At 43.8% G+C, this 13,974-nt stretch overlaps 1 protein-coding gene across 1 annotated transcript in view; it reads right to left on the reverse strand.

The window, feature by feature from the left end:
• SDK1 (sidekick cell adhesion molecule 1) overlaps window positions 1-13,974 on the reverse strand; it is a 687,887-nt gene that overhangs the window by 49,381 nt on the left and 624,532 nt on the right. The window contains exons 43-45 of the mRNA XM_084641923.1: window positions 13,675-13,795; window positions 13,152-13,281; window positions 3,433-3,560 (exon numbers count right to left, since the gene is read on the reverse strand). Of these exons, the coding sequence (XP_084498049.1) occupies window positions 3,433-3,560; window positions 13,152-13,281; window positions 13,675-13,795 (379 nt within the window). The remainder of the gene's footprint in view (window positions 1-3,432; window positions 3,561-13,151; window positions 13,282-13,674; window positions 13,796-13,974) is intronic.

Consider the following 13,974-nt stretch of genomic DNA (forward strand, 5'->3'; position numbering starts at 1 on the left):
TTGCCAGACATGGCAATTTTGCTTAAATCCCAGTAAATAAAACACAACTATTAATCATACCTTTTCAACTACAGAATGCTAACAGCAGATGATGGGAGGTTCAGCCTCATAATGTATTTAACTAAGATACATGGTAGTGGGAGGGGTAATGCACATTATATTCCCATTTGCTAAGAGTAACTAATGCCATGCACTTCCATTCTTTATGGATAGGGTAACTTAAATAAATGTACGGATGTGGAAATGACTGTTAGAGTAGAACTGAGTAGAACTTACTCTGTTAGTGTCAACAGGTCCTAAAAGAATCACACTTGACATTTTTATTTGGGAGACAGAGTTCTCATACAACCAATTCAGCAGGCCCTCAACAAACTCAACAAAATTCCTGACAGTTAAGTAGCAGAAGGGTTTAAGGAAGGAGGAGTATTCCCTTCACCTCACCCTATCAAGTTCTCACCGTTCCCCTCTTCAAGCCACAGGGGAATGGTGGCCATTAAGGTCCATTTCCTTTTATCATGCACTGTTCACGAGCTGTTTGCTCAATGAGAATGGAAGTTGGGATACAAAGCAATGTGGTGGTAGCACTATTCCAGGAAGTGCTCTCTCATGTGCCACATTCAGACCTGGTGTTGTCATCTGTGGTGTGCACCTGCTTAAACTAAGCCTGACTTTGGACCTAAGCCTTTCCAGGTTTGGATCTAAGCCCTTCCAATCCATGTATCTTACCAGAAAGGGCCCTGAAACATGCTTCCGGTAACATCATCCCTCAAAGCTATTGGATCAGTGCAGGGTTACTAAAATTCCAACAGCAATCACACTGCCAGGGCAGCTACATTATAGAAACAATTCTATACAAAAAAACCCCAAACCAAACCAAACCAAATCTAAAAATACGTACTCAGACACAGGAAATAATAAAGGTGAAAAAAATCAAATCACCGGAAATAATGAGGCTATTAAAAAAATCAAAGCAAAACCCTCACTCATGTAATTTTCCCCAAGAAACAAAACAAAAATTCAAATAATAGATTTCAAACAAATTCTTTTCAGTTAATTAATTAAAACAATGTCCATATGGCTTAAGAGAATAGTCAAAGTGCACAGAAAGGCAGTCATTTCTTTCCGTGTGCTCCATTTCTACATTCACCTTCACAGTAAGTTCCAGTTGTCCCCCGTGGAGGCCCATGCACAAGCAATAGTGGAAGAGAGGGATGCTCCCTTCTTCCCTCAAGCACATGTCTCTCCAAGACACTTTCCAGCCCAAGAACTGTGGATAGTTATCTCCACTTCAAAAGCTGTTAAACACGCGCTCTCAAGTTTTTGGTTTGGAATCGCTTTCTTTTCTGGAGCGTTTGGAAGGGAACATAAATCCAACGTCAAGGCTACACAGAGTATGCACCTAGAGCTGCAGTACTGTACTGAAGGATAAAGCAGTACTAAGGTCGCCTGCCCTAAGCAGGCACTAGAAGGTAACAGCTGTGCTGAGGTTGTGGTTGCACCACACCTGTCCAGAAGAAGTGCCAATGCCCAACCAATTCCTCATCTGCCCTGAAGAGGCATTGGCAGGTAACAGCAGTAATAATGCAATGACTGTTTCAAACCTGCCCTAAAGGCCATTGGCAGGGAGCAGCCGAGACAATGCCAAAGCTGTTTCACGCCTCTGCTGAGAGATGTGGACAAACAGCAACGATAGTAATGCCAAGGCTGTTCCACACCCGCCCTAAAGGAGCCTTAATAAGTTGCAGCAGTGCCAATTTTTCTTGGCTGTTCCCCAAACACATCTGGAAGGAACTGCCAGATGGCAGCATTGCCAAGGACATGATTAGTTCACAGTAATTGTTTCAAACACCTCATGTAGAAATGGTGTTACAGGACTGTTGCTAAATCCAAAAACTGGACTGGGATTCTTTAAATCACTGACAGTTTCCCCTTGAAAACAACCACTTGCTGATAAACACAACAGACTTGGGTAAAAGCCTGCAGCTCTGCGGGTCAAAAACGGGGCAGTACAAAACAGATGTAAAACAAAACAAAAAAAGCTCTCTCATTTCTAAAAGTTGGAGGTTTGGTGCACAGACCGAGCCTGTAAATGTGCACGAGGTAATTTGCAACCCTAACATTTGAAAACCCGTTGAACTTTATTTGGAGACATTTTGTTGCTTCTCTCATGTACAAAGCTGCAACAATCAATAAAAGGCACCTGTGGACAACAGAACTCAGCCCCTTTGTGTGATGTGTCTTTGTATCAAATAAAAATCAAACCGACACAATTAACAATATGTACTTTTTACAGAGCAGTGTGCAGAGCTGCAGAATCAAGTAAGAGCGGCATGGCGGGGAGGAAGGCGGTTGGCTTCTATCGACAAGGAAGGACAACTTTGATTACTGAAAACCAATCTATCAATTAGCAGGTCCCCCAGTTTGTAACTGTCACGTTCATTCAAATTTCCCTCTGCTTGCTATTTTTTCCTTTCAAATTTGCAATTGAAATTTGCACATGCAGTCTACCAAAGGAGGGTTAGAGCCACACCAAGAACAAAGGGACCCCACATCAGAACAGCACCCTACTGCTTCACCCAGTACCATCTACAGCGCTTTCAAGCTGTCTCCTCTTAGAGGAGCCCAGGAATGGGAATATTTTAGGAATTCAAAAACCCTGTTTGAGAAGGATAGAAAAGCAGGTAAGATATTCGTTATCAGAAACACCCATAGCGAACCTACTGGCAAGAGAAGTGATATCACTGTAAACTAATCAGCTGGTGTTTCTAAGGTGGAGGCAGAATGCTGACAAGGAGCAGGGGAAAGAATGTTGTCGTTTTTCATGAAAAACATTCCCCCCTCTTTAAATATTCCTACTTGAGCCTGATGGGGGGTGGGGAGAGAGTTTGGGAGGTTTCCTGTGTTTTCTCCTCAAATTACATCACAAAGTCACACACTGCATCAAGGGAATTCACCTCCTTGGTTGGAAAGAGGAAAGAAGAAGAATAGGGGAACTGCTTCCTGAAGCAGTGCTACAAAAGTGGTTAAAAACTTCCCCTGCTATTCACAAGTGGTTAAAATTGTACCTTTTCAGAATATTTTTTTTAAACAAAAGTTTAGCAAGTTCAGCTCCGGGTTTTAAGAGTTGATTGTCTTCAGAAAAATAGACTCATTCATGTTCACCTCTGTTCTACCCTGATAGAGAAATTTACCCACAGTTCACTGCACCGATCACGCACACAGTCACTGTGATAGGTCATTCTCATCTCCACAGGAGTTTCCACTGTGCTGTCACGTCACTCCCAGTGTCAGACAAAGGAGGAGAACCCTGTCACTGGAGTCCGTGAGCTGGGAGCAGGCTGTCCTGTTGGGGTATACACCCCACCTGTGCTCTGCGTTGTGATGACAGTCTGGAAATAGGGTTCTGTCTCACTCGCCGCACACTCTTCGTACCTGTAGGGCGTTGGGTGCTTCACACCCTTCTGCTGACGCTTCCAAGAATTGTAGTATGTGGGGTCACTCATATAATGGTTCACAAAAGAGTGCTTTGGCACCTCATCTTCGTAATCTGAGTCAGTGGCCTGCAGCATTAGAGAGAAAACAGCCATTAGCATCCAGGACTTAGCTTGTTCCTTACTAATACAGATTGTACGAAATCACCACCACCACCACATACACCACAACCCTGTATTTTCAGGACAGGCAGGTCTGCAGTCTAAGTGCAGCACATGTAGAAAAGTACGGTGCTCTGATTTAGCACAGCTCTGTGACAGTGGAACTGGGCTGGAGAGAAATGAACCCTGGCTGGAGGAGAGACAGAGATCTGTCCTGATTCACTGGGAGTACTGCTGTACGCGTAACAAGCTCCATTTCAGCAGAAGATGCAAGGGAATGTACAGATGTCACAGTGAAATAAAAAGCCTTCAATCATTTCATCAAAATGCTCACAGTTTCAATTTCAAGACAAGTGAAATCTTACTAAATGTTGAGCAGAAAAAGTTTCTCTGTATCTATCACATTTCAATTTATAGGAAAAAATATCCATGCAAATCCCCTGGCTCGAGTCAAATTTGCTATTTGTTTATGATGATAACACTGAGGCACCCGCATGTCACTGGGTTTTGCTCACAAGCCCCACTGATTTTTGAAATTAGCTACATCGTTATAAAGAAAATTAAACAAAATCACATTTGATTTCAAGCACAGAACAATTGCCCTTATTGCACCTTATGAGTTTGTTTTTACAAAACTAGCAGTATTGAAAGATAACTGAGCACCAGACCTGAAAGAGAGCATTTCCAAAGTGGTGGGGTTGCTTTCCTGGGATGTTTCAGAGTAGCAGCCGTGTTAGTCTGTATTCGCAAAAAGAAAAGGAGTACTAGTCTCTAAGGTGCCACAAGTACTCCTTTTCTTTTTCCTGGGATGGTCCATGTGTTAGCCTGTGCTCAGATAGATTCTTATTCCAACAAACAATTGTACAAGGTGGCTAGCCAGCTAAGGAGCACCCCCAATCCCTCCACCAGCTAGCTGGGGTCTGGAAGCTCCTTTTGGTGCAATCAAACAAGCTTTGTAGGTCTGCCCTGCTTTTGAAATGGTGCTGCCGTTACCCAGCAGACAGAATCTCAACTGGTTTGTAGATCTCATCAGAACACAGAGACAAAGGCAAAGCCTTGCATGAGGGATGCATTTCAGGTGCACCTTTGTCTTGTATTTCTATTCCCACCAAGAACTGACATCATGTAAAATGGACAAATATTTGCTCAAAAATTTCCATAATTTAGGTCTTTTCTTAACACCATCGGGCTTGTCATGCAAAAATTGCTTTACTCTTTTTTGATAGTCTGGTTGTTTCTGAAAGTCTTTAGATATCAAAGCAGTAGTTGCTTAAGAAATACAACAGATATATGGATAACTAGAGTTTGCAGTTTATAGTTACTGGCATTGGTTATAAAGTGTTGGTTTATCTCTAGGAAGTTTCCATGTCATTATGATCTGTGACACTGAACAGCAAACACATGTTCACTCATCTCCTGTATGCCACACGACTGCCCTCTCCTCCTTCAAATCCCTCTTTAATCACCCTTTAACATTCCCCAAAGAACAAGCATCAGATGCCCTGTAAACTATTGTTAAAAAAGGATGTCACATCCTTCATCCTATTCCTTTGTCAGTAACAATGCATTGACACTAGTAAATTCAGTGCCCATTTCCCCCGCAACAGTGTGTAGACAGGTCTTAGGCCATTTAACCACTGTGCTTTGAAAATCTTTGCAGAGCAGCTTTTTATAACATAGTAGTGTTTTCTACAATGGAAATTTTGCAAAAAATATCCTACTGCTGTTAACAAAGGGTTGGCACTACCAGAGCTATTGTACTTTTATTACTTATTTATTTCATTTTGAATAATAAAATAGATGTGTACACAACACTCCAGGCATACTGACACATAATTAATAATTACAACAAAACCAAACCCAGTCGCATTAAACAATTTTTCCAAAAGGAACTCAGCCAGCCTGCTAACGACAAAATGCTCCTTTCCACCCTGTCATCATCCTGGGAAGCAAACTCTCAGCCTCATCCAAAAACCCTGTTGGACAGATGTCTATTGTGGCATGCCTGGAATGTCACCAAATTTGGGCTATTTCAGATCTAAGGGATTTCCACAGTCTTATCACACATGGATCCATCTCTAGTGCCTCTGATGACTGCAGCTATGGCAGTATTGCATGGGGAGAGAGGCAATCTCTCAGGCTGGCTGGTCCCCTGGGCCATTTAGGTAACCAATACCTTAAACTCTCTCTGGAAACCAATAGGCAGCTAGTGCAGATCCCAGAGCGTTTGTGTGACACTACGCCCCATATTCTTCATACAGACATTGTTATGATACGAATATGGAATAACTAAGATGTGTTCTACGCAAGATGGGTCATGTGAGGTATCATTGGAGAGGTTGTGATTTACTGAATATAATTATTCTATTTGTATGCATGGATCATTTCTGTATCTGAAGTTAGCAATATTGACTAGGTAACAATTACAAGTGGGTTTACACCTGGGGAACACCTACCAGACAGAATGCAATCAGCCTGGATTGGCCATTAGGGAGAACAATAGGACTTTGAAGATGCTCATCTCCCACCTTCCTGAGAAGCTTCCTGGATGCTGCAAACAATCTTTGACTCCTGGCTGCTTTGACACTGCAAGGTCATGTGATCATGTCACCTGGTACTGGATTCCATCTTGGACTACTAGTATTTTTCCACTAGTAGGGGATGGGGATTAAACTGGGAAACAAAGGATTCCCACGATATGTAAATCCTATTTAAAACAGGGAAGTGAGATAATCCGGTTCATTCTTCACTGAATCCCCGCCCAAGATGACTGCTGAGAACATCTAAGAAACAGGGACTGAGGGGGGCAGAAGAGCTGAGCCAGGGCTGTAAAAGGTGTCTGGCCTGTGAAAAGAATGTCTAAACCAACATTTAGGGTGAGAAATTACTACTTTAACCAGTTTCTTTAATATATTAAGCTTAGTTTGTCTGTTTGTTTTATTTGCTCAGTAATCTGCTTTGATCTATTTGCTATCCCTTATAGTCACTTAAAGTCTATCCTTTGTAGTTAATAAACTTGTTTTGTTTTCTCTAAACCAGTTTGTGCAATTCATAACTGGGGGAGGGGGAGGAAAGCTGTCATATCTTCTTCCACATTGAGGGAGGGGATGATTTTCATGAGCTTTCACTATACAGTTCTCTGTGCAGCGCAAGACAATACCATTTTGGGTTTGCACTCCAGAGGGAGTGGGCACTTGAGTAATGGGCAATCCCCTAGCTGATTCTTCCCATGCAGAGCTGAAATCAGTGTCTGTATCTTTCTGCAGCTGGGCATGTCCCTACCTGTGTGTGTGCTACAGGAGGCTTGAGGGCCTGGCACTGCAAGACAGGGTGAGGGAACCGAGGCTGGTGGAACGGCCAGGCTCAGTGGGACTCCAGTACATCAGGTGGCACCCCGAAGTGGGGGGCAACCCATCACAATTGGTATCACATGCTCCCAGCAAGATGTCCTGCTCAGAAAGCATGCCACTACATTCTGCAGCAGCGGCAGTCTTTGAATGGTTTTAAGGTGTAGTTCCATGTAGAGTGCGTTGCAATAGTCTAATCCTGAGGCAACAAAAGCACGTGTAACCCTTCTGCCAGATGCAGCTGGCAGCAGCCATGGCTGGGTTCAATATCTAGAGGTTCCTTTTTAACATACATCCGGCTCGATCCCCCACCCAGTAACCTGGGAAAATTACACACTACCCTTGGGCGCCTCTGAGAGGCAATGCTTCCTCACTCGCAAGCACAGCGTCTGAGTGTAGAAAAGAAACTTTTAATGAAAGGAGAGAAGTCACCCTACATTAATTAGGGAAAATTCCACAAGCAGAATTCATAAACATAAAACTGTGAGCAGGACACCCACCCCAGAGTGCATGGGGCAAAGTCTTCTGCCTCATGTTGTTGAGTTCTACAACCAAAAGGTCCTTTACTATGTCCCCCTCTGCTGCCTCACCATATCCCACTCACAGCGGTTATCCTTGGTCAGTGAGGACCCAGGGTTCAAAGGTGCATCTGTGTGAGTTCATTTCCCACCGGGGAAGAAGGCACCTTGCTTGCTCTGCCATCTGAGCACTTGCTCTGGCTGGCTGGCCCACCAGCTGCTGTTCCTGTCTGGTGGCCTCCCCACCAACCACGATCCCTTGCTACCTGGCTGCCTGTCAGCTATAATTGCTCACCGCCTGACCACGCTGCCAGCTGCCTGCTTGCCATTTTCACTGGCCGCTGCTGCTGGCCAACTGCTCATCACTTTCACCAGTTGCCCATTAGTTACCTTCTGCTGCCACCTGCCTCTCTGCTGTGACTTCTGCTGGTCAGTCTCTTATAGATTTTTAGCTCTCAGCAGGCTGGACAGAACCACTGTCCCACCACAAGTGATTTCAGTTTACTGAGTACTTAAAATAACAAAAGGCTCCTAATGAAGCCTATTTAGCTCTATCTTTGAACAGTGGGGAGGAACAGGTTAAACCAGAACTGGAATCCTTAGGGAGAGTCCAAACCTCCTGGCTGGGATATCTGTCCCCACCTCTCCTACTTTCACAGGGGTCTGGCATTCGAGCCCCTGGCTTAACGAGGTCCTTTCAGCTGAGGGTGACCCCCTCATTTGGGACAGGTGAAGGACAGTTCTTCTCCCCTTTATTCATACAATAAAGACAACAACACTGATAATAACATTTCACTACCCCTGCATTAAGTACTAAAGTGATTTATAACCCAACACTAGCCAAAGTTGATCACTTTGAGTAACACAGCTCTATCTGCTGGGTATGTTGGCAGAGTAGATGTGTTCATGTAAATACAGTTTGCTCCTGAAGTCTCTCCCCCTCCCAACTAGCTGTCAGCAGAGAGTTCATTCAGACCCTGCTTACACATGGATAATAGTGGCAAAGTCCATATCTGAAAGGAAAGGTGGCTACCTCCGGGCCAGACATAGATGATACAAGTTACATAGGGTATGTCTATACTGCTATAAAACACCGATGCTGACCCGTGTCAGTTGACTTGGGCTTGTGGGCTTGGGCTACGGGGCTATAAAATTGCAGTGTAGACAGTTGGGTTTGGGCTGGAGCCTAGGCTCTTGGACCCTCGCCAAAACTATTTGATGAATTCATGTAAAATTTGGGAACAGTTTCAGGTTGACCAAAACTGCATTTTTCAGTGAACAAACTGTTTATCCAAAAAGTTTCTCCCGGCTCAAGTCCTGGGTCTCTCTCTGTGCTGGTAAACCAGGGAGTATCAAGGTATATTTTCCCCACTGTCTCCCATTATGACCCAGATTGCTTACAGGATCATTCGTGGAGTGGATATATTATTTTTAATGATTCAAAACTATTGAGTACAAGGAAATGCTGTAGGGTTTTTTTATTATTATTATTTGTTTTCTCTGTTGTATGCAGCCATTTACCGTGATTATGGGTTTGTTACCTAGGAAACTATGATAGGCTGGAATTTGATTGGATGTAGTTGTCAGTTTCTAATCTGACAGCAAAGGTGCGTGCATGCCATTGAAGCAACAAATAAAGAAAATGCCTGACAATTTAAGTATTTTATTGGTAAGATGAAAGACACAAATGCTATTTAGGAGACAAATGAGGGACCAGTGGGTTAGTATTATGGGAAATTTGAAAATAGTTCTGGGTTGTCAAATTTCTTAAAAAGTGATTGGAGCTAAAGTGTTCACATATATGTTCATTTATAACCAACAAGGCAGAGAACAGCAGCCCTTGCCAATGACTGCAGTAGAAATAGGAGCAGACCAGCCGGCAGCCTGCACCAATTACAGGCACAGCTGGGGATGTTTTTTCCTGTGACATCTACTTTTGCCTCCCTCTCCACTTCTTCCTCCCTGCCCTATGAACAGCTCATCTCATTGCCAAGTGACGGTATCAGGACCAGTCATCACTTTCCCCTGTGAGTGCATGAACCGGCTGCACCCTCCTGGGTGAAATGAAATGAGTCAGCCACAATGAGAGTAAGGAGCAAGAGACAGGACAAAAACAGACAGGCAAAGAGATGTCTGTGGACACTCTGATATCTATTCACTGAGGGTACGTCTACACTATGAGCTAGAGGTGCGACTCCCAGCTCGCATAGAAATATGCGCACAACCTATCATCAACCTAGCATGCTAAAAAGAGTCGTGTATCAGCAGTAGCATCGGCAGCGGCTGTAGTGGCCTGAGCTAGCTGCCTGGAGTACAAACCCACCTGAACCTCGTGAATACACACTTGGGGCACCTAGCCCAGGCCTCTGTGGCCTGGACTACCGCAGCTACACTTCTGTTTTTAGCGTTCTAGCTTGATGAGAATTAGCGCAAGGATGCCTATCAGAGCTGGGAATCACACCCCTGGCATGTAGAATAGACGTGGCCTTTGGGAGAGGCAGGTTTTATTATTAATGTGCCATCTACATCTGGCTTCCACATGGTACCATCTTCATCAAAATCAGTTGGAGAATTTTATTGGATACTCATTAATCCCTTCTCAAAAATGAATTATAAGTGAATAAAAACTACATTCATACAGAGCTGAAAAAGCACAATTCAGTTATAGTGCATAGAGCATCAACGTACCATTGTAAGCACTAGCATTCAGCACGGCCAGATCATTTGTGAAAGCATCAGGTTCTGGAGAAACTCTTTAGGAAATGACAAAAAACAAACAAACAACCTTCCAACCTCCCCAAAAATGATGGCTCCTCCCCTAGCCTGGTGAAAGGTGAGCTGTGCCAAGCAACTACTCTACGCACAGACCTCAGAACTTCCTGACTGTATCTGCAGAGAGCCTAACCTGTTTGAGCTTGTATCCAAGAGCTTTGGTTTTATCATTTGGCACTTGCTCTCATTACTCGACGCCCCCTCTACTGTAGATGCCAATGAAATAATTTCCATCTCTCTGTAACACTGCAAATACTTGGCTTCCAGGACATGGAGTGTATGTTAGTATTTTTATATATGCATATTTGAATACTGTATATTCTTGCCCCATTTTTTTTCCTTCACTGGGGGGGCTCAGAGGCAGTGCTCCCAGGCAGCTGTGTTCTGATCTAACTGTGGAGAATCAGTCCATGAGTCTTTTATGATGGCCTTGTTCACATTTGAGTGACCCCACGGGATGTGGAGGCAGCTGATTTCCCTCTCCACCATGCCAAATCTTGGCACTTCAGGCTAAGAGGTTAAAGCAAAAATTCAACAAGATGACATCTGGGCTGAAAGCAAAAAGCACAATTTTGGCCTTAGCTGGCCAACTGCACACTGTATTAAGTGGAATCCAAGACACACACAAAGAGGCATCAGAAGAAAACAGTATCAGAACATCTCCTGCTGCAAAGGACAAAGCCTCTGCAGAGCCCACAGGGAAATGAGACATCTGTATCATGGAGAACATCTCTTTCTGCTAAATATGACGGAAATCCTGGGAAAATAAAGCTTGTCTCCTAAGAAACCCCAGGAGAACTGAAACGAAACTAGCAGAAAACACCAAACAGGAAGAGATAAAAGACACTCAAATTCTGTATGATACAAGTGGTCAACGATCGCAAACTAAACACCATTTCCAGGCTGATCAAAAGGCAGCATCCCCTACTGATACCTTTGTTGGCAGCCCATTAACATGTCATGCCTAAAAGCATTTCCCACGGAAAAACAAGCAAGCATCAAAGACACTATATAGAAGGGCTGCATATCTAAGCCCCAAGGGAAAACGGGTGGCACATTTTGTTTGCATAGAAGCATGCACAGAAAGGAATACAAAGGAAACAGCAAGGATAAAAATCACTTTCCTCTGTCTATCCTGTGTAAACAGTGCCCACTTATGTATGGCAGAAATGACGACTTGTGAGAAGGTTTTTGTGCACTATACAGAAAACAACACATGGAATATTGAAATTAAATGTCAGAAAGTGCCAGTGCTAAATTCATGATCATGCTCACAAACCATATGAATGGCAGGTTTCATGATGGGTTGTTACAGGGACATGACCACAGATATCATGGGTTTAATCTGTAGGTAATATGTCTACATCACAAAGAGAGCAGCTTACTTGAGCTGCAACCAGGAACACTGACTGCACGGAGGGTCAGTCACAGGGCAACATAAAATGGCAGTCTGTCCAGGGTAATTAACAAGAGGTCAGAGCCAGGAAACCAGCAAGCAAAAAAAAACAAAAAACAAACCAGCTGTAGCTGCAGGTGCAGAAAAGCTGCAGATGAAAACTGTCATCTTCTTTCCCCACTCGCTGCTTTTGGTTTATTCTTGCCGGAAGGGTCAGATTCAGAATATTTTGGCCCACTTCTTGTGCTGTCTGCTCTGATTCATCAAGATTTCAGCGGACAGCACCCAATTTTAGAGACAAATGTACCTTTCTGCACATTCCTCACTGCCAGTTCTAAAGCCTGCCTTTTAAGCCAGGGCTGCTGCTGAGTTTATACAGACTGTAAGTGCTTCATAAAGCGAATGTGAGACAGAAAATAGAGGACTGTCAAATACATAGCAATAGCACACAGTATCGTCTTCCTCACAGAATACATGGTTTTCAGACTTTTTAGGCTGCGTACCCCTTTCTAGATAATGTAGCTTGCTCAATACCCCATCCGAGATGGGGTTATAATATATCTAGGATTAGCCTGCCAAGTCTTACTAAATAAAATGCATTGTCAGCCATTATAGGAATTTTCTTGCGTACCCCCCTGCCGAGAGCTTGTGATTCCCAGTCTGAAAACCACTAGCAAACAGAAAGGAAGGCAGAGTAGCCTTGTGGTTAGAGCATAGGACTGGGATCAGAAAACCTGCATCCTGGCTCTAAGAATGATTTGCTATGTGATCTGAGTCCCCTGTGACTCAGTTTCTGCATCTGTAACACAAGGATACTTACCTAACTCACAAGGGGATTATGAGGCTTAATCACAATGAACATTTGTAAAGTGCTTAGAGATTCTTGAACAGAAGGTGACGTAGAATTTTTACAGATAAAGGACCCGCTCTACAGAACCTCAGTAGTGCCTGGAATTGCCTAGCAGCTGTGAAAGATACTCACTGTAAATTCCAAACCATCTCCCACATTTGGGCTAGTTCCATGATGTGAAATTCATTTCTGATTAAATGTCACTTCAGACAGTAGATGCGCAGAGCTGATTATGTACGGACTTCTCACAACATGTGCTTTCATGCTTTCTTTCCAGGAGCTTCAGGGTGATAACATCAAAGGGAGAGCAGGGAGCTCAGTGCCTAACCAGTGAAGCCAACTGCTTGCATTTGCCTTTTATTAATAATATTGGGAGATTATGAAATATCTGACATGACCCCAAGTTTTTCTGGTTGGCACCTGCTCATTATTCTTCACCACGGCATTTCAGTTTTAAAGACAGATGCTATTTTAGAGGGGAGGGGCCATGAGACCCTAAAGTTTGAGCACCCTGAAGTACTGTGCCTGAATATGAAAAACTGATGCAAAAGTAGCATAATGCAGGCATGGAAATTTGATTCCAGAGAACATGCTGCATGCAGTGAGTTCAGTGACTGTGCCAGACCCTGGCGCTGCATGATGGGAGGAGAGGCAAGGGATAAGGAATGTACTCACCTCTGATTCTGACACTTCCAAGGGCTTCTCATTCAGGGCCACACTCTCAGACAGCACTGCTCCATTGTACTTGTTGCAGATGTCCTCATCTGAGTAGTGCAGCCCACCAGGGCTTGGGCGAGGAGGGGACCTAGGTGGACATCAGGAGAAAGCGTATGGCACATTAAATAATGGGTGAACTACATGTTCTACAATCCTTTTCATACCTGGACACAATATATCTACCAGTTCCCACCCCCCTCTGAACTCCAAAAACACAGTCACTTACCTTAACCCTGAAATGAGAAGTTTAGTGTCCCACTCCAGGCCTAGATCTCTTTAATCATTGATCATGCCATCTACCATCAGGGGCTGATGTTGCATTCTGGGGTAGAGGCTTAGCTATTAGCCCACAGTTTTCACCATATCCTCCAAACAGAGCTCCACCCCATAATCCCTTTTGCTTGTCCTGCGGTAGGTATGAAGCTAGACAATAAGTGAATGCTACGGCCAAAACTGAGACAAAGAGGGTCCGTCATCCTACCTCGTCCCATTCTTCTTGGAGAAAGTGCTCTTTACGTTGAGGTGTCGGCTGTTGAGCTCCAGGGCTGTGAAGCCTCCATTATCCAATGTGACCGACTCTTCCACATTCAAAATGTTTTTACCTGGAGTCAAACAATGAAACAATCAGCAAAGACAAAGGCACTGCCCCACCCACTACATGCCTAGTGATAACCTAAAGAACCACTACAAGCAAGTGTCAAACCTTGTCCTTCCTTTTATGGCTACTTTTGTATCCTCGCTTTCCATAATGATCTTTCCCTTCTTTCATAGTGGTAGAATA

The sequence above is a fragment of the Lepidochelys olivacea genome (assembly GCF_965140295.1).
Source record: "Lepidochelys olivacea isolate rLepOli2 genome assembly, chromosome: 10".
Lineage (NCBI taxonomy): Eukaryota > Metazoa > Chordata > Testudines > Cheloniidae > Lepidochelys > Lepidochelys olivacea.